The sequence below is a fragment of the Sorex araneus genome, chromosome 5, assembly GCF_027595985.1.
Source record: "Sorex araneus isolate mSorAra2 chromosome 5, mSorAra2.pri, whole genome shotgun sequence".
NCBI classification, from domain to species: Eukaryota; Metazoa; Chordata; class Mammalia; order Eulipotyphla; family Soricidae; genus Sorex; species Sorex araneus.
Window position 1 is genome coordinate 133,645,044 of NC_073306.1, and position 25,928 is coordinate 133,670,971.

A 25,928-nucleotide genomic window follows, 5' to 3' on the forward strand; every position below is an offset into this window, starting at 1 on the left:
ATTTGGGGGTACAATTTGGGGGTCAGGGTGACAGTACAGTGGGCAGGGTGCTTGCTTTGCATGCAGCTGACCCAGGTTCGATCCCCAGCACCGCATATAATCAGGTGCGCACCACCAAGGGTAATCCCCGAGTGCAGAGCTGGGAGTAAGATCCCAAATGAACCAAAAAGTAATAAATAATAATAAATAATAAATGAACTGAGCAAATAATAATAATAATAATAAATAATAATAATAATAATAATAATAATAATAACATACAGCTTTAACAGGCTGGAGCAATAGCGCAGCGGTTAGGGCATTTTCCTTGCATGCGGCTGACCCGGTTTGATTCCTCCGCCCCTCTCGGAGATCCCAGCAAGCTACCTGTGGTGTATTCAATATGCCAAAAACAGTAACAAGTCTCACCATGGAGACGTTACTGGTGCCCGCTCGAGCAAATCAATGAGCAGCAGGATGACAGTGACAGTGACAGTTTTAACTCTGAAAGAACTTCTCTACCAGAAGCCCCCAGATGAGCAACAACAACAAAACAAACAAACAAACCCAAACATTGTTAACTTCTAAAGTTAAAGAAGAAAGAAGTTCCTTTATTCCAGGAAGCCCTCTCTCTCCCACATTCAATGCAAAGCCGGTCCAAATTGCCGTTCTTATTTGGGGGGGGCCCTTTGCACTGAGCTGCACGGGGGGAGGGTGTTGAAACGCCCTGATTTATGTTCTGCTCTTTGGTGGATGGACTTTTGGGCTGTTTACTGGTTTCTGCCATCTGATGCTTTCTGCGATTTTTTTTTCTTTTTGCATCACACCTGGAGATGCACAGGGGTTACTCCTGGCTTATACACTCAGCAATTACTCCTGGCGGTGCTCGGGGCGGGGGGGGGGACCCTATGGGGTGCTGGGAATCGAACCTGGGTAGGCCACGTGCAAGGCAAACGCCCTCCCTGCTGTGCTATCACTCCAGCCCCTCTGTGATCTTTCTATAAAGTGCCCACTGGGGCTGGTGAACCAGTTCGATGGAGAAGACGCGGGCCTTGCCTGGGGCAGACGCAGGTTCAATCCCCAGCACTGCCCACGGGCCTCTAAGCACCGCTAGGAGTAGGGTAGGACTCCGAAACAGCAATCAAGTGGCCAGGCTCCTTGAGGGGGTGGATACCCGGACCGGGACGGCAGGTGCTTGTCTAAACGCCGTCGAAAGGGTGCTGAGGGCGTGGATGCAGGCACCGGGGTCGGACTGGCCCTGCTCCACGTGCCCCCACGAGGTCAGCGAGACAGCTCAGAGCCCCATCTGCTCCCCCCTCGGAATTCCCCAGCGCCTTCCCTTCTGCCAGTCACGCTGGCCTAATCCCCTGCTCTGCGTCTGCATTTTCCCCCGTATGCATTGTTCCAACAGAAACCAGCAAAGAGAAAACTACTCATACTTTCCCCAAGTATAATGACAGCGGCTGTTTAAACTCGTCTCACTGAGGCCGCGGCATTATTTGAATATTTTGCAACGGTAGCCCCGCCTCTCCCCGAGTGTTCAGGGAGCCTTTTCCCAAGAGGTTCTGAGCAAGTCTTTTCCAATCCATGTCCCACTGGAATGTGGAACTAAGGTCAGCAGAGGCCCCATGAGCCTCAGGAGAAAGTTACCCGTACCTGAAAGAATGCAGATTACCCAGCTCCCAGGAAAGAATCTTTTTATGGGCAAAACCCATCTGACAGCAGGACAAGTGTCCAGAGGGAAGATTTTGTCCTGTGAAGTCAGTCCTTCCTCCTCCTCGGGGCCCTCAGCCTCGGCCCAATGTCTCTGCTCAGGGTCAAAAACATGTGGTTTTGGGGCTGGAGCGATAGCATAGCGAGTAGGGTGTTTGCCTTGCACGCAGCAGACCCGGGTTCATTTCCCAGCATCCCATAGGGTCCCCCAAGCACTGCCAGGAGTAACTCCTGAGTGCAGAGACAGGAGTAACCCCTATGCATAGCCGGGTGTGACCCACAAAGAACAAAAAAACATGGTTTTTGGGGCTGGAGCTATAGCACAGCGGGAGGGTGCTTGCTTTGCATGCAGCTGACCTGGGTTCGATCCCCGACACCCCATATGGTTCTTTGAGCACCAGCAGGAGTGATTGCTGAGCACAGGATCTGAGTATTTCCAGGTGTGACACAAAAACAAAGCAATTAAAAAATCAAAAACCACCCCCATACACACCCTGTGGCTTATCTCATTTACTCTAGAATTGAGAGTCTGTAAATTCTCCTTATGCATGTTATAAAATTTGGTCTTTTAGTTTTTCTCCTACCAATCTGCCTGGGTAGAGCGATAGCGCAGTGGGTAGCTCGTTTGCCTTACTCGTGGCCGACCCGGGTTCGATTCCTCCGCCCCTCTCAGAGAGCCCGGCAAGCTACCGAGAGTATCCCGCCCGCACGGCAGAGCCTGGCAAGCTCCTCGTGGTGTATTCAATATGCCAAAAACAGTAACAACAAGTCTCACCATGGAGACGTTACTGGTGCCCACTTGAGCAAATCGATGAGCAATGGGATGACAGTGACAGTGACCAATCTGCCTGATGGTTACTGCATCTGCTCTTGGGCTGAAGTGGGAACTCCAAGGGGTTGGAGATGCACATGCCTTCCACGCCGAAGGCCCCGAGTTGGACACCCACCCCCGCACGGCCTTTGTGGTCCTCGTGGCTCCCAGCATTGCTGGGCTGGAGCGGTGCATCTCCGCTGAGCTGTCAGGCCCGCGTGAGTAGGCTGGGTACCACGGGGAGGGGTTTCTGGGCCCCCGAGCACTGCTTGGGCGCCATCCCCTCCAAAAATATTTTTGCTCATCCAGTCCAAGGTGGGTGCAGAGGCATGGGGGGGATTTTCTCTGTGCTCCACCACACACACACACACACACACACACACACACACACACACACACTCCAACCTATAAGCTGAAATAAAGCTTATGAACGAGTGGGGTTGCCATGGTTTGATTGCAGTGAAGAAATGAGGCCCCGCCAGGTGATGCGGACCCCCAGGGGGACAGGATTCCCTCCCGACTGCGCCTGCAGGCTCGGTCCCCCCTCATGTGTCCCACTCACCCTGTTTGCAAATTTTCATCCACCCAGTGGGGAGCCTGCAAATGAGTCTCTTCAACCTACCGGGTTCTGATTCCCAGGACGTCTGCAGAGAAGATCTGGTTGGTGTGTCTGCATGCACAGGATTTGGGGGGCGGGTTGTTGCTGTCTGGGGGCCACACTCAGCAGTGCTCAGGGATCACTTCTGGCGGGGCTTGGCTGGACCATAAGGGATGCCGGTGATTGAGCCTGGGTTGGCCTCATGCGAGGCCGCCGCCTCACTTGCCGTGATTGCGCTCTGGCTCCAGAGAGGAGTTTGTGGGTGACAGCTTGTCACCGTTTCCAGCAGCTCAATCACACAGCAAGGGCATCATGCACTAGTGTCCACGCCTGGACACTCATGCAGGCTGCCCACTGGACAAGCAGTGACCTCGCCCACTGCACACCTATCGCCTTCATTCCTAACATTTCTTTTAGCTAGTTTGTTTGGGTTTGTTTCGGGGGCTACACCTGTCAGGGCTCAGGGCTGGCTCAGGCTCGTGCTCTGGGATCAGCCCTGGTGGTGCCGGGGATGCAGTTGGACCGGCCGCGTGCCTGGCAAGTGTCTTAACACCTGTGCTCTCCCTCTGGCCCAAATAACATGTTTTAGTAATAGTAGTATTAAGCACTACTACAAAGTTGCAAGTGCTATTTAGTAGCCTGTCAAGGAATGAGTAGCTCAGCCCTTGAATTGCACAACAGACTTTCTGGTCACTTTTACTTTTTTGTCTCTGGGTCACACCTGGTGATGCTCAGGGTTTACTTGTGGCTCTGCCCTCAGGAATCACTCCTGTGGGTGCTGTCGGGACCTTATGGGGTGCCAGGGATTGAACCTAGGTCACCTGCGTACAAGGCTAGCACCCTACCTACTAGGACTATTGCTCCAACCCCTGGTCACCTTTTTTTTTTTTTCTTTTTGGGTCACACCCAGTGATGCTCAGGGGTTACTCCTGGCTCTGTGTTCAGGAATTATTCCAGGTGGTGCTGCGGGGACCATATGAGATGTCAGGGATCGAACCCGGGTTGGGCACGTGAAAGGCAAACACCCTATCCGCTGTCCTATCGCTCCAGCCCCGTGGTCACTTTTCCTTATGAAACAATGTCAAAATTCCGGGGGAGGGCCCAGGGACGGTTCAGTGGCTAGAAGCATCTGCCTGGCAGCTGTCAGGCCATGAGTTCGTGTCCTGAGCATGGTCCCAGTAGCCTGGCTGCTAAATAGTGTGTGATCACGGTGTCTGGTATGTGCCAACACCCCAGAGACGTGTTCTTGGTGCTGAGTGTCCATGGGCAAACACAGACAGCTTAGTTATATGTGTAGCAACATAGAAGGGAAAGTGAAATAAAAGAGTATATTTAACAATTTAAAAAAAAAAGAGTTCAGGGCCAGAGAGATATGACAGGTGTTCAGGGGGTTCTCTGGTTTTTTTTTTTTTTCTTTTTGGGTCATACCTGGTGATGCTCAGCGGTTACTCCTGGCTCTGCACCCAGGAATCACTCCTGGCGGTGCGCAGGGGATCCTATGGGATGCTGGGAATTGAACCTGGGTCGGCCGCGTGCAAGGCAAATGCCCTCCCCGTTATGCCATTGCTCCAGCCCCCAGGGGTTGTCTTAAATGTAGTCAGCTCTGCGTCCCTGGCATCACCTGGAGTGACCCCTGCACAGAGCCAGGTGTAGCCTTGGACATCACCATTCAAAAAGTCAAAACCACAAAGAGCTGGTACAATATAATAATTAACAGGGCGCCAGGGGGGTAGCACAGTGGGGAGGGCGCTTGCCTTGCACATAGCCCACCCCCGGCACCCATATGGTCCAGGAGTAAACCCTGAGCATCGCCAGGTGTAGCTCAAAAACAAGCAAACACCCTTCCCCACCTCCCTCCAAACCATAATAATTAAGAGCAGGGCTGGAACGATAGCACGGCGGGGAGGGCATTTGCCTTGCACGTGGCCAACCTGGGTTTGATTCCCAGCATCCCATAGGGTCCCCCAAGCATCACCAGGAGTCATTCCTGAGTGCAGAGCCAGGAGTAACCCCTGTGCAACGCCAGGTATGACCCAAAAAAAAGCAAAAAAAAAACCAAAAAACCCGCAGCACAGCCAGAGGTAAATCCTGCCTGTATGCCGGTGTGGCCCCACCAAGGAAGCTGCCCTGAACCCCGGTTTTCTCGTCCATGCACTGGCAGAGGTGACAGAGAAGGAATGGCTTTTCAGGCGCCCTGCACGGGCTGGCCTCTCCGAGGCGAGTGATCATTATTTCTAATAACAGGGTGAGGGCCCCGGCAATCTTAATCACAGCACACCGAGCGTCGCGCTCCCGCGGGCGGCCGCCCCCTGTTCTGGTTTGCGTGGAAACAGGGGAAATAAACAAGCGCAGCCTGACATTACTTGGCTTTCCCAGGCCATCAGACCCGTTTCCCCCCATAATTTAATATTACTCACTCCCTAGTACCTGAGTAAATTGCCTTGTTTTTTTTTTTTTTGAGAGTGAGAGGTGAAACCATGTCCTAATTAGCTCCGGCCTCATGTCAGTGGAGCCTCTCGCTTGGGTCGTCCTCTGAGCCCCTGGGGAACCACTTCTGCTCTGCACAGTGGGCAAAAGCCTGAAAGATGGAACGCCTCTCATGACACCTTTCTCTTGTGGTTTTTTTTTTTTTTTTTGTGTGTGTGTGTGTGTGTGTTTGGGGGGAGGCCACACCTGGTGGCGCTCAGGGCTTACTCCTGGTTCTGCACTGAGGATCACTCCTGGCGGGCTCTCAGGTGCTGGAGATTGAACCTAGCTCGGCTGCATGCAAGACAAATGCCCTGCCCACGACACACTCTCCCTGGCCCCTTGATAAAGCATTTCTTTTGCCTTTTTTTTTTTTTTTTTTTTTTTTTGCTTTTTTGGGTCACACCCGGTGATGCACAGGGATTACTCCTGGCTCATGCACTCAGGAATTACTCCTGGCGGTGCTCAGGGGACCATATGGGATTTGGGAATCAAACCTGGGCTGGCCGGGTGAAAGGCAAACACCCTACCCGCTGTGCTGTCGCTCCAGCCCCTTGCTAAAGCATTTCTGAGAGCACACATTGCCTGGCGTTGTTCTACGTGAGGGACAAAGGTGTTTCCACAGGAAAGAAAAAAAATGAACAAATGCACTTATTTGCCATCAAGATGCAATAAGGAGTGGTGGGAGTAGAGGAGTTTGACCCTTGAAGCTAAAATCCAAATATATTAGTGCTGGTAGCAACCTGGGAAAGGTTCAGAGAGAACATTCCTGGAAAAAAAAAAAAACAGGGGCCGGAGTGATAGTACAGTGGGTAGGGTGTTTGCCTTGCACGTGGCCAACCTGGGTTCGATACCTGGCTTCCCATATGGTCTCCTAAACACCGCCAGGAGTAATGCCTGAGCATTGCTGGGTGTGACCCAAAATGCAAAAACAACAACAACAACAACAACAAAACCCAACTAAAAAAAAAAAACATACCCAAAAAACAACAGCAAAGCCTTGAGGGGCATCAGCTTTGGGACGTGTGAAGCTGCATTAGGGGACTAGCTGGTGCCCAAAAAAATCACTTGTAAAAATTTGGGAACAGTCCTGCAGCCATAGTACAGGGGGAAGGTGCTTGCCTTGCATGTGGAGGACCCGGGTTTGATTCCTGGCATCCCATATGATCTCCCAAGCACTGCCAGGAGTGATCCCTGAGCGCAGAGCCAGGAATAAACTTGGAGCATTTTTTTTTGTGGCCCCCAAACAAAAACACTGTCTAGCACTGTAGTCCCGTCGCTCATCAATTTGCTCGAGCGGGCACCAGTAACGTCTCCATGGTGAGACTTGTTGTGACTGTTTTTGGCATATCGAATACGCCGCAGGGAGCTTGCCAGGCTCTGCCGTGCGGGCGGGATACTCTCGATAGCTTGCCGGGCTCTTCGAGAGGGGCGGAGGAATCGAACCTGGGTCGGCTGTGTGCGAGTGCAAGGCAAATGCCCTCCCCGCTGTGCTATTACTCCAGTCCCAAAACAAAACCCACAAAAAATATGGAGACCAAAACCCCTCCAAAGAGTGCAAGCGGGAGCTGGAGACAGAGTACAGTGGGTAGAGCCCTTGATTTGCATGAGGCTAATTGGGTTTGATCCCAAGTACCCCATGCTGTCCCCTGAGTACTGCCTGGCGTAATCCCTGAGTGCAGAGCCGGAAGTAATCCGCCAGCACTGCCCCCTCCCCTGACAAAAGTCCAAGCTTAACTACTTGGAAGTTAAAAGAAATTGGGACCCTGTTCCGTGTCTCCCGTCTGACTAGAAGTGATTGAAGGCGAGCGACTGCGTGACCCAGTCATCCTTCCAGTGCCAGCGTCTCAGAGCCACCCGGCGGGAGAGTCGCGGGGGACCTTGTTAAATGCAGATTCTGAGCCCCGAGTGTCTCTGCGTTTCACCTGCATACAGATCACCCGGGACCTTGTTAAGGCGCAGAACCTGCCTTCAGCACTTCTCAGCCCTTCCCGCGCCCGCGAACGACCTGGGAGCTCGTTAAATGCAGGTTCTGGGCAACAAACACCTCCAAGAGGCATTCGGCCTCGGCCTTGGAAGGAATGAATGTGTATTGAAATCTTCCCGGATTCCCCTCTTGCACCCGAGCCACGGAACCCGCCCATCCCTGGGGACAAGCGTGCAGGTGAGCTGTGAGCAGCCTCCTTGGAGGGCAATTCGGCAAAAACAGTTCAATGCAAGCTGCCAATGACCTGATGGCTTTCATCCACTCTCCAGAGACCCGGGGAGGGCTTGCCCAAGGCTGCTTATGGTAATACCAGTTGTTGCAGGAACCTTTTTTTTTTTTTAAAGTGTATAAAGGTCCAACAGTAGGGAAAGGGTTTGATGGCACTGAAGTTTAAGCACAGCCTTAAATGCCAGGCAACAAAGGAAAGGAAGGACCCGGCTTTCTCTGCAGACGAGAAGCTGCTGACGCAGCACACGGCACAGAACAGCAGTCCATTCTGTGGAGACTCGGAGTTCCATGCTCATTTGGATATGTGGATGGTGAGAGAGATGCAGTGTCCTGGGGTCACTCACTTGCTTCTATGTTAAAGCAAGGTGGGGGGCCTGGGAGGCAGGATTAGACGACCCCCAAGTTTCTACGAGTGTGTAAGAAAAATCAGCTTTCGTAAGATAGTCTCTTTTAAAGATAGGGGACGGGGTCAGAGTGAGAGTGTAGCGAAGGGCGTTTGCCTTGCACAAGGCTGGCCCAGGTTCAATCCCCGGCATCCCATAGGGTCCCCTGAGCACCGCCAGGAGTCATTCCTATGTGCAGAGCCAGGAGCAACCCCTGAGCATCGCTGGGTGTTACCCCCACCTGCCCCCCAACCATCCTGCCCAATTAAAAGATAGGGAATGTATTTCATATATATTTCACTCACTGTATCACTGTCATCCCGTTGCTCATCGATTTGCTCGAGCGGGCACCAGTAACGTCTCCATTGTGAGACTTGTTACTGCTTTTGGCATATTGAATATGGCACGGGGGCTTGCCAGGCTCTGCCGTGTGGGAGAGATACTATTGGTGGCTTGCCGGGCTCTCTGAGAGGGGCAGAGGAATCGAACCCAGGTCGTCCGAGTGCAAGGCAAGTGCTCTACCACTGTGCTATCTTGTTTATTTTCTCGAAGAACCAGCTTTTGGTTTCATTGATCTTTTGGATTTTTTTTTTTTTTGGTTTCCATGTCGTTGATTTCTGCTCTAAGTTTTAATTTTTTTTTGTGGCTTTTTGGGTCACACCCAGCGATGCACAGGGGTTACTCCTTGCGGTGCTCAGGGGACCATATGGGATGCTGGGAATCGAACCTGGGTCGGCCGTGTGCAAGGCAAATGCCCTCCCCGCTGTGCTATCACTCCAGCCCCCTCTGCTCTAAGTTAAAATGTATTTCATTACCAGCTTTTAATTAAAAAGTAGTGATTAGGTTGGAGAGATAATACAGGGGCCAAACAAGACATTGGCCTTGCATGAAACTGACCCCAGGTTGGTCCCCGGCACCCCAAAGAGACAGTGAGCACTGCCAGGAGTGAAGCCCTGAGCACAGAGCCAGGAGCAAGCCCTGAGCATTTCTAAGCATGGCTCAAAAATCAACTCCCACCTGCAGGTAGCCACCAATTAGATGGCGGGGCCACTCCTCAGCGGAACCACTTCCTCATCGGCCTCCCCAGACACTGAGAGTGACGAGGATTCAGTCTGTGGGCTGGGAGCACAGGGGCGAAGCCGCCGGCTGGCCCTGGGAGAATGTTCCCAGAGGGGCACAGAGGAGAGACCACTGAGATTCCTGCCAGCTCCAGAGAGAACCGTGTGGGGCTGGAGCGAGAGTCCAGCTGGGAGAGCGTTTGCCTTGCATGTGGCTGACTTGAGTCTGATCCCTGGCATCCCATAGGGTCCCCCCGAGCACTGCCAGGAGTGATTTCTGAGTGCAGAACTAGGAGTAACCCCTGAGCACTGCAGGGTGTGACCCAAAAACAAACAGAAAGAACCTTGATCTAGAGAACACTGTCACTGTCCTCCCGTTTCTCATTGATTGACTCCAGCGGGCACCAGTAACGTCTCCATTGTGAGACTTGTTACTGTTTTTGGCATATTGAATATGCCAATATGCCACGGGGAGCTTGCCAGGCTCTGCCGTGCGGGCGGGATACTCTCGGTAGCTTGCCAGGCTCTTCGAGAGGGACGGAGGCATCTCTGCCCTCAGAGGCTAGAGAGAGAGAGCAGTGAGTAGGGCACTTGCTTGCATGCAGCTGACCCACCTGACCGCCCTGGCTTCCCAGATGGTCCCTCGAGCCCGGCCAGGAATGCCCCTGAGCACAGAGGCAGAAGTAAGCCCTGAGCACAGTCAGGTGTGGCCCCCAAACAAAAAACAAAAAATTCATCTCCATCTCCAGGGAGGCCAACCGCAGAGGCGGGTTCTGGGCCCAGAAGTCACCCTGCCTCTCCGCGTGAGCACCCTCGTCTCTCCTGCCCAGGCCCTGAGCCCAAGGTCTAACGCCTGCTTAGTTTCATCTGCTCTGCGGTCGGCAGCCACAGGGATTCTTCTTGAGGATGTAATTTAATTAGGTCTTTTTTCTCCTGTGAATCTGCCTGATGGTAATGTTTGATTGCTTTTTTTTTTTCAATTTGTATTGTTTTATTGTAGCACAGTGGGGAGGGCGTTTGCCTTGCACACGGCCGATCTGGGTTCGATTCCTCTGTCCCTCTCGGAGAGCCCGGCAAGCTCCCCGTGGCGTATTCAATATGCCAAAAACAGTAACAACAAGTCTCACAATGGAGACGTTACTGGTGCCCGCCCGAGCAAATTGATGAATAATGGGACAACAGTGCTACAGTGCTTGGTTTGGGGTCCACAGCCTGCCTGCTGTATTATTTCTCCAGCCCCTAAGTTGAAGCTTTTGGAATCTTAAAATCTGGCGCATGGATGAAAGTGTATAGGACAGGGGCTGGAGTGATAGCACAGCAGGGAGGGCATTTGCCTTGCACACGGCCGACCTGGGTTCAATTCCCAGCATCCCATAGCGTCCCTTGAGTGCAGAGCCAGGAGTAACCCCTGAGCATCGCTGGGTGTGACCCAAAAAGCCAAAAAAAAAGGGCATAGAACATAGAGACATGTGGCCCTCGGGGTGTCGCTGGGCAGGAGAGCACTTGAGGCCCTGAATTCCGTCCCCTGTGCTACTCAACACCCCCAGAGCCCAAAGACGACATATATACATGCAAGGTTAGTACCACAGCCAACAGCCCCATGACCGTGGTCTGGCCTGGAACATCCCTGGGACTAACGCAACCCAGTCCCGCCTCCGTCTTCCAACGTCTCTCACCTCTCAGCCCCCCAACCGCCCCCATCAGTTCTAACTCTGCGTGATTATTACTAAGTAACATGTTGCTGCTACGTGAAGCCTTTTGAACTGCTGGAGCGGTTTCCCTGCACGCGTTTCTGCCGGGGAGATTTAACCTGTGGCTGCAGGTGGCTACAGCTCATCCCCTCTCACCCCCTGCGATTCCAGGGCGGGAAGGCGCTGCATTTTATCCGCACCTTCCCTGCGATCGGAGGCCACTCACTTGGTAATTACGAGCCACGGAGCGAGAACAAACTCCACAGATCTCCTGCTGGCAGGTCTCCGCCCAGAACCTGCATTTAACGAGCTCCCGGGTCTGAAAAGAGCTGAAGGCAGATTCTGCGCCTTAACAAGGTCCCGGGTGATCTGTATGCAGGTGAAACGCAGAGACACTCGGGGCTCAGAATCTGCATTTAACAAGGTCCCCTGCGACTATCTCGCACGGCAAGACTGAGACAGCAGCGCGGGGGATGGGGGGGGAGAAACACGATGACAGTCAAGTGCTCTAGGAAAGGCCAATGCGTTCCGACGTGACGGCTTTACCTTGTATTTCCCTCAGCGAGTACAATTTCTTTTTGCTTTACTAATTCATTTTTGCAGTGTCGAGAATGGACCCGTATCTTCTGCAAGCAAGACACGTGCCTTACCACCACCCAGCCAGAACATTTTCGGGGTCACACTCAACTGTGCTCAAGGGTTTCTCCTGGTCATGCTCGGGAGACCATATGGGACACCGGGGATTGAACCCGGGTCGGCACCGTGCAAGGCTAGTGCCTTATCCACTATTGCTCCAGGCCCTAGGATCATTTTATTGTTATTATTATTATTATTATTATTATTTTGCTTTTTTTTGGGTCACACCCAGTGATGCTCAGAGGTTACTCCTGGCTCTGCACTCAGGAATTACTCCTGGCGGTGCTTGGGGGACCATATGGGTTGCCGGGGATCGAACCCAGGTCGGCCACGTGCAAGGCAAATGCCCTACCCGCTGTGCTATCGCTCCGGCCCCTTATTATTATTTTTTAAAAGTCCTGTGATGAGATCAATAATTGTGGCAGTGGGAAGTAGTGGGTAGCAAGTATCTCTGCGGCTTGCAGAAGAGAAAAGTGTTGTAAGAAAAATGTGACTTCATCCATTTCATTCCAAGTGATGCAGACCGTGAGGTCTGGCCACTCTGTGGTGACCCCCATCCGGCCAGTTTTCCCAGTGTAACATAAAATCTCAGTGACAGGGTCGGAGTGAGATAGTACAGAAAATAGGGAGCTCGTCTTGTGTGTGTCCGACTTGGGTTTGACCCCCGGTCCCGCATATGGTCCCTGAGCCTCCCCAGGAGTAAGCTAGGCGTGGCCCCAAAACTGTAGCACTGTCGTCCCATTGTTCATCAATTGGCTAGAGCAGGCACCAGTAACATCTCCATTGTGAGACTTGTTGTTACTGTTTTTGGCATATCCAATACGCCATGGGTAGCTTGCCAGGCTCTGCTGTGCAGGCGGGTTCTCGGTAGCTTGCTGGGCTCTCGGGTTCTCGGTAGCTTGCTGGGCTCTCTGAGAGGGATGAAGGAATCGAACCCAGGTCGGGCATGTGCAAGGCAAATGCCCTACCCGCTGTGCTATCACTCCAGCACAAGTCTCACAATGGAGACGTTACTGGTGCCCGCTCAAGCAAATTGATGAACCACGGGATGACAGTGCTTCAGTGCTACATTTCAAATTAAAAGAAAGTATTCCCGGGGCTGGAGTGATAGCACAGTGGGTCGGGCGTTTGCCTTGCACGCAGTCGACCCGGGGTCGATTCCTGTCCCAAAAATTAAAAGAAGAGAACAAATTCACACTTCCAACACACGTGCTGTTTGTTTTGTCTGAGACTGTGAGACTGCACATACGGGGGTGCTCAGGAGTCACTACTGGGGATACTTGGGGGACCCCAGGCTGGGGATCAGACCAGAGTCGGCCGCGTGCAAGGCAAGCGCCTGGCCCCGATGTCTCTCTGGCCCGCGCCTGGCTCTGGCTCTCGGGAAATTGCGCTGGGGTGAGCGCAGCTCTGCGCATGCTCACGGTTCACTCTTGCTCCTGCCGGGCACAGGGAGGTCACATGATGGACCACAGTGCAAGACCCCTCTGCCCAGCAGGCCCACCCCAGGCCCCTGAGTTGTGCAAACCACCCGTCTTTCCGCGGGTTGGCTGGGCAGGGAAGCCCACTGCGGGATACCCGCGTGCGCGCGCGGGGTGGAGGGTTCTGATGCTGTGCCGGGGTCTCCCCCAGCTCGGGCAGCAGAGACAGGCGGACAAGCGCGGCCAGGAAAGGCGCCCGCGTTGGGCCTGCCCACAAGTCGTGGGCCACTCTAGTCCCCGATTCCTCCGCGGTTGGAGAAGGTGCGCACCGCGAAGTAGGTGCGCAAGAAACTCTGAACAGAAGAACCGGGAGTTCCACAAGTATTTACTGAGCGTTTTCCCGGGGGAGGAGTTTGCTGGCCCTCAAGACCCAGGGTTTTGCGGAGAAATGCCCAGAAGCAGGGACACTGAGCAGGGGCCCGCTGCGTCAGGCTAGCGGCTGAGCCCTTCTGGTGACCTCGTGGGTCCCCGTGTCCGGAACCCTCGAGATCCTCAAGGCTGATGGTGTCCACCCTGCAAGTCCCATTGCCCAGGGCTAAGACACACCAATTCCAGCTTCAAAATTCAGCGCAAGAGAGAGAATGCTGGAAAGATGGAATCCAAGATAACAGACCATCGATTTTTTGGGGGTGGTGGTGGAGTGGTTTAGGTCACAGCTGGTGATGCTCAGGGATCACTCCTGGTGGTATGGGGGACCCTCTGCACTGCTGGGGACCCAACGGGACTTGTCTGTGAGCAAGGCAAGTGCCTTAACCCCTGGAATGTCTCTGGCCTGAGTGTTTCTCTCTCCAGGCTTTTTTTTTTTTTTGTTTTGTTTGTTTCTGGGCTACACCTGGTGATGCTCAGGGCTTACTCATGGTTCTGTGCTCAGGGATCACTCCTGGCGGGTTTGGGGGACCATCAGAGGTGTTGGGGATTGAACCCGGGTGGGCCACAGGCGAGGCAAATGCTCTACCCGCTGGACTATCGCTTGAGCACCTAGACTGCTGAAAATTTTGCTGTTTCAGATTGAGGTCAGGGAGTCCCAGAGTAGAAAGCCCCGGGGGTTGACTCCCCCTCCGGGGACAACCTCAGATCACCCCAAAGCAAGGACGGGGTCGTAGCAGTAAAAGCCGCGGAGGGCCAGGGAGAATCTCTCAAAATCCACAGTCTTCAGATGCATTTCTGGCTCGAGAAGCTAAGAGAAATCCCACTCGCAAATACTGCAGTTATCCATGGCTCGGAGCAAGAGCCTTGTAGAGGCCACATGAAAAAGGAAAGCAAAGCACAGGTAGCTGCGATGCACGCAGCACCCACATTCCAGACGCAACCTTGAACTCTGGGCTCCCCCCGACAAGCCCCCGACACGGGCAGGCTTATCTCGCCTCCTTCAGAGCAAGGCAGGCTGAAGAATGTGGAGAAAGACGGAAGCCTTTTGGTCCGTGGACGAGGCTCCAGCAAAGATGTTATCTTGGAATTCCCACAACTGCCTCTGCCCACTGAGGCTGAACAAACTGTCGTTGGCGTCTGGGCACTGGGCACTGAGAGGCCTGCCGGGCCCCCCGGAGTGTTCCCCAGAGACCCCACGGGGGCTGACAGAGAGGAGAGATTCCTGCAAACGAGTCCTATCTGGGGAGGTTGGAGCAGGCCCCTACCTGGTGGGACTCGGGGGTACTCCTGGCTCCGCACCCCTGGCTGGCTCGGGAACCACGAGGGATGCCAGGGATTGAACCTGGGTCGACCGTGTGCGAGGCAAGTGCCCTATCCGCTGTCCCACCCCTCCAGCCCTGAGAACCGTAATTTTTGTTGCTGAAACAGTGGGAGCACCACAAAAAGGTCCAGATAAACCCTGTTTCTCTCTGTTAAGTCTCTCCCTCTAGTCTGGAAGCTTCAGAGACTGGTTCTCCCATCCTGGCTAGGGAGAGAGCCGCCCCTACCCCCCAACACCCGCTGTCTTCTTAGGCAATGTTGGCATTTTGTCTCCCCTTGACTGGTTTTGGGGACATCTGCGGAACTGTCAGGTGGGTATCAACACTTCATGGCCTCATCTGCAGAACTGAACGCTCAGTGGGCAGGGAGGCAGTTGACCAGGGTTCAACTCTTGGCACCCCACATGCTGCCCCAAACACCGCCAGAAGCGATCCCTGAGCACAGAGTCAGGAGACAGCCTGGGTCTTTCCAGATGTGCCCCCCCCCCGCAAACAAACAGACAAAGTAATGCTCAGCAGAGAGAAGGGAAAGTATTATTTCCAATGGGGTCCCTTATCCCTTGCTTCAGGGACACCCCAAGGGAGGACTCGAACTAGAAATCTGAGTAAAGATGTACAAGATGGGAAGAGATGGTAGCAAACAGTGGATGTCTTCTCCTTGGCTACCCCCAGTGGGTGATGCTAGTTTGGGAATTAAAATATTAAAATATAAAAGATATAGGAACGGGCAGAGGAAATCAACAAAATCTTGGATATTGGCTCAGAGAGTTGATCCAGGAAAACGCCAGGAAAACGCGGGATTTCAGAAGATGGGTGTAGAGAGGGGGTGGAGGTGTCTTCAAGGAAGAGAGTAAGAAATTTCATCGTCAAATCTGGACAGCAAAAATCGGCAGAATGGCTGCGTATAGATGAGCTTTGTAGAAAAAAGGGAAATTCTACGAAGCAGTCTGAGTAAATGATGCTAAGTATATGGTTAACAGGGAAAATGCAAATGGTTTGGATTCTTCTCCCAAAGATAAACCGATAAAGGTACCACAGAGCAGGGGAGCCAAGGCGGAGGGAGGTCAAGGACAGACCGGACAAGTAGAAAGTGGGTGTAGGATAGATTTCTGAGAAAGTGGAAGGACTGGACGGGAAGAAGGGCTAAAGCTGAAATTAATGAAGACCAGATCAGAGACAGACTTTCTAAGTAAGTAATTTACTTTCTAAATAATGTGCCTTATTAAATAATAAGGGGCCATACTGAAGGAAGGTATCTGTGACAGATGAAAGGTTACTTTTTTAATTTTTACTTTTTTTACTTTTTGGGTCACACTCAGTGATGCTCAGGGGTTACTCCTGGCTCTGCACTTGGAATTACTCCTGGTGGGGTTGGGGGACCCTATGGGATGCCGGGGATCAAACCCATGTCGGCCTCATGCAAGGTGAACACCCTACACGCTGTGCTATCGCTTCAGCCCCAGATAAAATGTTTACCTGTAATGTAAGAGAAGTTTGAAAAATCAAAACACTTAAACCCACAGTGAGGGTTTAAAAAATTCCTCTTTCAAAATTCATCAAATGGACAAAAACTCAAAGAGGCTTAGTGCGGAAAGGCTACGAATAGGATTGATTTATAGCTAGATAGCCATCAGCCCTGGCCAATGATTGGCCAAGTACACAGTCATTACAAAAAACTAATAAGTTACTAAAAGCACATAGTTTGTAGGTCACATTCTCAGACCCAAACCCATTAATATCAGAAACCAAAAGCAGTGTAGGGTTTCACGATTTGTAACCACTTGGCTAATAATAATAAGCAGTCCATTTTGACTTAAATTAAAGCCCTGTAGCACTGTAGTCCCGTTGTTCATCGATTTTCTCCAGTGGGCACCAGTAACATCTTCATCGAGAGACTTGTTGTTACTGTTTTTGGCATATCGAATATGCCACGGGGAGCTTGCCAGGCTCTGCTGTGTGGGCGGGATACTCTTGGTAGCTTGCTGGGCTCTCCGAGAGGGATGGAGGAATCGAACCTGGGTTGGCTGCATGCATGCATGGCAAATGCCTTACCCGCTGTGCCATCGCTCCAGTCAGACTTAAATTAAAAACAAACAAACAAACTTTGGGCGACACCAGCAGTGATCAGTGGCTTTGTATGCAGGAATCACTCCTGGCAGGGCTTGGGGGACCATAGATGGTGCTTGGGATGGAGCCAGGGTTGGCTGCGTGCAAGGCAAGCACCCCACCTCTGCACTGTGGCCCCAGCCCGTAGACAGGCTAATTTTGCAGGGGCTGGAGAGAAAGTGCAGCTGGTAAGGCACTTGCCTTGCACGCGGCCGACTCAGGTTTGATCCCTGGCATCCCATACGGGCCCTTGGCTCCCGAGCACTGCCAGGAGTAATTCCTGAGTGCAGAGCCTGGAATAACCCCTGAATATTGCTGGGTGGGCCCCCAAACCAAAAACCAAAAAAGAGAGAGAAAAAAAGACCCGCTAGTTATGCAGGAAGTTAAGAGTCTCTACTTTTTTTTTTTTTTTTTTTGCTTTTTGGGTCACATCCGGCGATGCACAGGGGTTACTCCTGGTTCTACACTCAGGAATTACTCCTGGCAGTGCTCGGGGGACCCTATGGGAAGCTGGGATTTGAACCCGGGTAGGCCGCGTGCAAGGCAAACGCCCTGCCTGCTGTGCTATGGCTCCAGCCCCGAGAGAGTCTCTACTCTTGTCATCTGATGTCACGCCTCCTCTCTCCTGGGTCCTCAGGCCTGTCGTTACCCTCGGCTCTAGTACAGACCTTCAGTCCATCTCATTCCTGCTGTAATCCACAGCCCTGTACCTTCTATGTATGCGTGCCATTAAATCTGGCCTTTTCCCTCCCCCTGATCTGCCTGAGATGAATTTGTTTGCTTCACCAGTGGGGAGAATAAACCAGAGGTGTGGGGAAAATTTCCTCCCAAGTGCCTACACATACGAATGACAAAATAGATTGGCTGTTGGCAAACTAAGAGATTTTGAAAATACTGAAAAAAAAAAAAAAAACAATCCACTGCTAGTAAGACCAAAACATGGCAAAGGATTCTTTTGGTCACCTCGGCAGTGCTTGAGAAGCTTGAGGTGCTGCGGGTGGAATCCAACTGCCAAGAAAATCGCAACATTTGATTTTTTTTTTTTTTTTTTCTTTTTGGGTCACACCTGGCGATGCACAGGGGTTACTCCTGGCTCTGTACTCAGGAATTACCCCTGGCCATGCTCAGGGGACCATATGGGATGCTGGGATTTGAACCCGGGTCGGCCGCGTGCAAGGCAAACGCCCTACCCGCTGTGCTATCTCTCCAGCCCCAAAATCGCAACATTTGAAACATAATTTTAGGAGCACGAGAAAAGGTACAGTTTGGACATTTACAATAAAGGGAATACTTTTTTTTTTTTTTTTGCTTTTTTTGGGTCACATCGGGCGATGCACAGGGGTTACTCCTGGTTCTGCACTCGGGAATTATTCCTGATGGTGCTCGGGGGACCTTATGGGATGCTGGGAATTGAACCCGGGTCGGCCGCATGCAAGGCAAATGCCCTCCCCGCTGTGCTATCACTCCAGCCCCGGAAATACTTTCTTTAAATTTGAAATGTAAATGACCAAAATTGATTTGGCGTTACAGGCATACTTAGCGTTACCTGCATCCCTCGTGGCTCCTCCTTTGGGGGGAATAAAATAATTTCATAAAGTAGTTGTCAGCTGAACACTGGGCCCCTTCCCTCGACATTACACCTCATCCTGGATAATCTGATTCTGGGATATGACCTTTGGTAGGAATTGTGGGAAATCAGATTTTCCCGTGAAGACATGATCACACATCGTCTTTTATCTTCTTGTTGGACCAGTAAGTGCTATTGTTTACAGCGCCACCAGCAAAGGATTCAGCTACTCGATTCCACTGTGAAACACGTCTCTCACATATTACACGGGCAACTCAGCCAGGGTCTGACAGCCGCTCCAGGGCAGAGAGCTGGCTCTCTCCCTACTCAGAAATTGCTTTCAGGGCTGGAGCAATAGCACAGCAGGTAGGGCATTTGCCATGCATGCGGCTGACCTGGGTTTGATTCCCAGCATCCCATATGGTCCCCTGAGCATCGTCAGGAGTAATTCCTGAGTGCAGAGCCAGGAGTGACCCCTGTGCATCCCCAGGTGTGACCCCAAAAGGAAAAAAAAACAAAATAAAACAAAAAACTCAGTAAGAAAACTGATTAGAGACACAGTAGAGCTGCCAGCTGTATCAAGACTAGGGGTTTCTTGTAAGTGAAAATAAATAGCATTAGGAGCAAAGAAATAAAACAACCATAAATGAGATGCCTATCATAATCATCATAAATCATCTCTATCAGAGACCAACAGTTTCTAACAAAAACTGCCAGTTAATAAGGATTTTTGCTAGGATAGTCCATAGAACCAAACATAATATAGATAATCTGTATTTGCTTGCAGTAAATATTCAGAAAGAGAAAAATAAAATCCTATTTGTGATTCCCAGCACCCACGTATGTTCCCGCACCCCCACCTGGTGTGAACTCAGAGTGCAGAGCCAGGATGCAGCCCCCAGCACCCCCAGGCATGGCCCCCCAAACAAAACAGGAAACAAAATAAATAAAGAGTAAAACTAGAAGCTACAAATGACTCAAGTGGAACTTAAGAAGCGATTTTTTTTTTTTTTTTGCTTTTTGGGTCACACCCTGCAATGCACAGGGGTTACTCCTGGCTCTGCACTCAGGAATTACTCCTGGTGGTGCTCAGGGGACCCTATGGGATACTGGGAATCGAACCCGGGTCGGCCGCATGCAAGGCAAACGCCCTACCTGCTGTGCTATCTATCGCTCCAGCCCCAAGAAGTGATTCTTGGTTCTGGCACCCCTAGGGAGGCTGAAAGCAAAAGTACAGCAGGTGGAAAACTTGGGAACAGGCCGGTGCCCTCCCCACCCCCCAAGCTCCCAACCCGCTGAAGGAGAAAATGTGGGCGTGTCTGCTGAAAGTTCACAGCGAAGGATGGATGAAAGGCAAATGATGCTCAGCTCAGCAAATGTAGCAGAGGGCCGGAGCAATAGCACAGCGGGGAGGGTGTTTGCCTTGCACATAGCTGACCTGGGTTCGATTCCCAGCATCCCATAGGGTCCCCCGAGCACCGCCAGGAGTAATTCCTGAGTGCAGAGCCAGGAGGAACCCCTGAGCATCGCCGGGTGTGACCCAAAAAGAAAAAAAAAAATTAAAAAAAAATTGCGTGCAGAGAGGTGGGGGACGGAGCTGGGGGCAGAGGACTGGTTCCCGCATCACTGGTTCCCGCATCACATGCTCCCAGCGTCAGAGCGCTGAGCCCCTGGGCATGGTGACGGGGGTGGGTGCCCACACCGCCTCCAACATCAGGACCATCTCTTGGCGGGAGGCCATAGTCGCTGACACTCTGGGCTTCCTCCTGGCTCTGCTCTCGGGGATCACCCCTGGCAGTGCTCGGGGAGCGGGTTCAAGTCAGCAGGGGTGAACCATTCTACGGCCTCCCGAGTGCCGAGATGCTGGGAATAGCCGCGCCGTCTATCGGGTCAGGCGAACAACAGAGCAAGCGGCTAAAAGACGCGTCCTAGGTGGTACCAAGGCTGCAGAAGCAGTTTCCCTAGAGGGTCTTTTGCAAATCTGTCTGTTGGCAGGTAGAGAGGGAAGGGAACATTGCAAGCTGGGGGCTTAGGGGAGGCACAGGGACTCAGGGCTTGGGGGTTCTGGAAAAATCGCTAGAAAATTCCATTTTCAGCAAGTCACTATTGCTGTCTGAATTTGTTTGAAAAAATCCAGATACCTGTGTGTGTGTCTGTGTATGGGGGAAAGGCAGCAGGAAGGCGGAGGCAGAAAGATGCAGAAACAGAGCAGCAATGAGATCGTCTTCACGACCCAGCTCCAACTCTCACTCGGACAAAATACTTATATACAGAAGCACAGAAAAAAGAGGAGAAGCAAGCTCATCAAAATAATCACAATTTGGGTTGGAGAGAGAGTAAGGAAGATAAGGCTGTTGCCTTGTGTGAGGCTTGACCCTGATTTTATTATTTGTTTTGCTTTTATTATTATTATTATTTTAGTTTTAGGGCTACATCTGTTGATGTTTCTGGCTCTGCACTCAGGAATCGCTCCTGGTGGGCTCAGGGGACCATACAGGATGCCGAGGGAATCGAATCTGGGCCTGCTGCATGCAAGGCCAGCAGCTACCTGCTGTACGATCACTACAGTCCCCAACACTGGTTTTATTTATTTTTTTAATTTTTAATTTTTTTGCTTTTTGGGTCATACCTGGCGATGCACAGGGGTCACTCCTGGCTCTGCACTCAGGAATCACCCCTGGCGGTGCTCAGGAGACCCTATGGGATGCTGGGAATCGAACCCAGGTCGGCCGCGTGCAAGGCAAACGCCCACCCCACTGTGCCATCGCTCCAGCCCCCCAACACTGCCCCAACACTGGTTTTAATCTCCAGCACCACATACGGTGCCCCGAGCACCACCAAGGATCACTCCTGATCACAGAGCCAGGAATAGCCCCTAGCACCACCAGGGGTGGCCCCAAACCCCAAAACAAAAAGTCGCCCCCAAATATTCACAATATTTACCTTGGAGAGTAAGATTTTTAGTAACTGTTTTTCTTAATATGATGCATTTTCCTTAGTTTCTACCTTAAACACACATTTTATTTAAAATAATTGAGAGATGGACTGGAGCAATAGCACAGCGGGGAGGGCGTTTGCCTCGCACTCAGCTGATCCGGGTTCAATTCCTCCACCCTTCTCGGAGAGCCTGGCAAGCTACCGAGAGTATCCCGCCTGCACGGCAGAGCCTGGAAAGCTCCCCGTGGCATATTCAATATGCCAAAAACAGTAACAAGTCTCACAATGGAGACATTACTGGTGCCCGCTCGAGCAAAACGATGAACAATGGGATGACAGTGCTACAGTGCTACAGAGGGATAATCTTTTTTTTAAAAAAAAATTTTTGGGTCACACACAGAGATGCTCAGGGGTTACTCCTTACTCTGCACTCAGGAGTTACTCCTAACTCTGCACTCAGGAATCATCCTGGCAGTGCTGGGGGACCATAGAAATGCCAGGAATTGAACCTGGGTCAGGCACATGCAAGACAAATGCCCTACTCACTGGATTATTGCTCTGACCCTGGGATAATGCTTTAAAATCTAAAAAAAAAAACCTGAGATACCCTGGGGGAAAGGGTTTTTGTGAACATCACGACACTGGAAGTTTCGCAGCTAAGATTCAACAGCAGGGGCATTTTTTAAAAAAAGTCTCAAAGCAATATCGTAATTTTATAATAATCACCGTATGTACTATGTAACATTTATAAAAACTCAACAAGAATTATTAAAATAATCCCCGCACAGTGCCAGCCTCTTCTATTTCTTGCCATACCATCCTTATCAATTCATTATCATTGCAAACATGAAAATAAGACACAATCTGGCAATGAAAACAACAAAAAAAAGGTGAATGCTCAGAATTGTGTTTGAATCTTCAAGGAACTGGCCAATGCAAACTTCCTAATTTAAAGGGACACCAACAATCCACTGCCCACGGGCAAACATTTGCTTTTCTGGGGGGGATCTCACACCCTGTGATATCCAGGGGTTATTCCTGGCTCTGGATTGGAGAGATAGCACTCGGGTTCGATTCCTCTCTCCCTCTCGGAGAGTCTGGCAAGCTACCGAGAGTATCCCGCCCGCACGGCAGAGCCTGGCAAGCTCCCCGTGGCGTATTGGATATGCCAAAAACAGTAACAACAAGTCTCACGATGAAGACGTTACTGGTGCCCGCTCGAGCAAATCGATGAACAACGGGAAGACAGTGCTACAGTGCTACTCCTGGCTCTGCACTCAGGAATCACTCCTGGCAGTGCTCACCGTGGGATAGCAGAGGTTGGACCTGGGTCGGCCGCGTGCAAGACAAACACCCAACCCTCTGTACTGTTGCTCCAGCCCCAACATTTGCTAAGTCTGGCCTAAAGGCTAGAGTATCTTTCACGCGAGATGAGACAGTACGATGCCAGTCCTGATGGAGCATCTGGCGTTAACAGGATTACAGACAACTCTGGACCAGGAGGATCTAAGGGTTGTCCTGCTCCCATCATTCTGCTCCTCTCACCTTTGCACCTCCCCAGTTCTTGATGATAGTCTGTGAACTTAGAGCATCTCTAAGCCTTGAAACGCCTGCTAGAGCTAGATGCAGAAGCGAGAGTAATTCTAGCCTGCTCTCTGGCGCCACCTGCCGTTCACATAGTATTGCAGCTCAAAGCAACACAGATTTGACTTCTCTTTTCCAAGTGGCCTCCTTGGAATAATGTAGGAGTGTTTCCAATCCCTGATTGGAGCGATAGCGCAGCGGGTAGGGCGTTTGCCTTGCACGCGGCCGACCCGGGTTCGATTCCTCTGTCCCTCTCAGAGAGCCAGGCAAGCTACCCGTGAGTCATATTCGATATGCTAAGAACAGTAACAAGTCTCACAATGGAGACGTTACTGGTGCCCGCTCGAGCATATCGATGAACAACGGGAGGGAGGACAGTGCTAGGTTTCCAATTCCACTGCCCCAGGACACTAGGACTGCGCAGTTATTAATATCTAAAATAAGGTATTTAGCACAGAGGTAGGGCGTTTGCCTTTCACGCAGCCGACCCGTGTTTGATTCCCCCGCCCCTCTCGGAGAGCCCGGCAAGCTACCGAGAGTATAGAGCCCGCACGGCAGAGCCTGGCAAGCTACCCGTGCGTATTGGATACGCCAAAAACAGTAACAATAAGTCTCACAATGAGACACGTTACTGGTGCCCGCTCAAACAAATCGATGAGCAACGGGATGACAGTGACAGTGACAGAAAACCCTGGAAGATTAGAAACACTTGCATCGCTTTTGCCTCTGAAGAGAAATATTAGGTTCCATGAGTTTCAAGATGGAAACGATAGTTGGAGTATTTGGGGGAATCACACATATTTAATTGGACTGTGAAGGAGGTAAGATGTTTGTCTAAGATTCATTACCCGTGCTCTTTAATTACACGCTACCCCCCCCCCCCCCATTAGACCATGACCCTCAAGAATCATGAACATTCAGTATATTTTAAATCATGGATCAATTTATTAGAAAACCATTCCTTGTCTGCTCAGCAGCTTTAACCGTTTGTGATGGAGTGAATTAATTACCCGGGGAAATTATTCCGTGGAAAACGCTCCTCCAAGCCTGCAAATCTGTAGCCATGTCGTGAACGCCCCCTCCGAGGGCCTATTTCAGAACGGGGAATTCAGAGGGGCTGGAAAGTACCATCTCCTACACGCGTTTAATGAGTCGGGAAAACCCCTTTATTAGAGTTGGGAAACCGAGTTGGGAACAAACAAACGCCTTCATGTCTTAATGCATGTAATTCCGACCCACCATCAGCAGCATCATCTTGATGCCCAAGAAGATTCTAGAACATTGCGGGGGTGGGGGCGGGGGGAGAGGTCGGAGGGATTCTCAAAATCATTACAGTGTTAAAAAAGGATCGGAGGAGTATAAAATTACAATTTATTACCGGGGATGGGGAGGGATGGCTTCCCACAAAACAAGCCTGAAAAAAAAAAGAATGACCTTTAGCAAAACCCCCCGTAGAAGTGTCCAATTAGGGCTTTCAGGTGTGTGTGTGTGGGGGGGGTGGGGGACCGGAGGTGCTCCCCCCCACCTCCTGGCCCTTAGCTCTCCGTGGCAGAGCTAGTCAGGGATGGAATCTGCGGGGCAGAGCAGCGCCGGGTGGGTCTCACCCTGGATGATGGAGTAAGTCGGCTTGGGGAGCTCCGGCCGAGCGGAGGAGGCGGAGGAAGAGGAGGAAGAGGAGGAGGAGGAGAATATTGGGGGGGCCGTGCTGGCCACGGTGATGTTCTGGACCCCGTCGCTCACCACCGTCACTTCGGCCGCCCCCTCCTGGATCAGCGCGTTGAGGCCCTCCAAGTCTGTGCAGGTGATGCCCGAGCTGGTGATGAAAGTCTGGTTGGCGGCGCTGCCCGGGGGCGCGGCGGGCGCGGCGGGCAGGAGCGCGGGGTGCAGCGCGCTCGCGTCCGGCGGCTCGTGCGCGCTCAGGAGCACGGCGGCGGGCTGTGCCAGCGTGCCAGGCTCGCCCGGGCACCCCGCGGAGGGCGGCGGCGGCGGCGGCGGTGGCGGGGGCTGCGGCGGCGGCGGCGCGATGAGGCTCACCTGGCGCAGGATCTGCAGCCGCGCGTTCCCGGTAAGCTCTTCGGCGCCGGGGGTCACCAGCGCGGGCGGCACGATGTTCACTGTGGTGGCCGCCGCCGCCGCCGCCTGCACGAGGCCGCCGGCGGGCGGCACCTGGTGGCCCACGATGATCTTGACCCTCCCCTCGCTGAACGGGGGTCCCTGGCCCGGCTGCAGGGGCACCTGCAGGTGGCCCACGGTGAGGGGCGCGGCGGCGGTGGCGGCGGCGGCGGTGGCGGTGGCCGGTGGCTTGCCGGGGTCGATCTGGAACTGCAGCACGGTGACCTCGGGGTTCTTGCCCTCCTGGTACTCGCTGTGCTGCCGCTTGTGGCTGCGGAGCGAGTCCTCCCGCATGAAGGACGCGTCGCACAGGTCGCAGTGGAACGTCTTCTTGGCGTCCAGCTTGGCCAGCTGCCGGCCGCCCTGGCGGCCCGCGTCCTTGCGCTCGGCGGCCGCCTCGGCCTTGGCCGCGTCCCCGTGGAACTTCTTGACGTGCTTGCTCAGGTTGCTGGGCTGCTTGGTGTCGAAGCTGCAGTAGGCGCACTTGAACGGGCGCTCGGGGCCGTGGATGCGCTGGTGCACGCGCAGGGCCGCCTTGCTGCCGCACGAGTAGCTGCACTCGGAGCACTTCTCCGGGTGCTCCGACTGGTGCGTGCGGCTGTGCTTGCGCAGCGTGGCCTTGCTGTCCCCCAGGAAGTCACAGTGCGGGCACTTGAAGTTATTGCCGCTGTGCTTGATGCGCACGTGCGACTTGAGGTTGCCCTTCATGGTGCAGCGCACGTTGCAGAACTCGCACTTGAACGGCTTCTCCCCCGAGTGGACGCGCATGTGCCTTTTCAGGTCCGAGCTGATTTTGAACTTGGCGCTACAGAGCCAGCACTGGAAGGGGGCGTCGCCTGTCAACACAAGGTGAGTTTTCCGTAAGAACAGGCAACAACCCCACGCACGGCAGCCCCCCGCAGCCAC

At 52.5% G+C, this 25,928-nt stretch overlaps 1 protein-coding gene across 5 annotated transcripts in view; it reads right to left on the minus strand.

The window, feature by feature from the left end:
• Nucleotides 1-25,928, minus strand: part of ZFP64 (ZFP64 zinc finger protein) — a 67,173-nt gene that overhangs the window by 16,673 nt on the left and 24,572 nt on the right. For 3 of the 5 annotated variants that reach the window (XM_055139274.1, XM_055139276.1, XM_055139275.1), the window contains exon 6: nt 23,838-25,858. The exons of the other annotated variants lie outside the window; for them this stretch is intronic. In XM_055139274.1, the coding sequence (XP_054995249.1) occupies nt 24,465-25,858 (1,394 nt within the window). In that variant the 3' untranslated portion in view covers nt 23,838-24,464. Of the gene's footprint in view, nt 1-23,837; nt 25,859-25,928 lie in introns of those variants that run through there. 5 annotated transcript variants of the gene reach the window in all.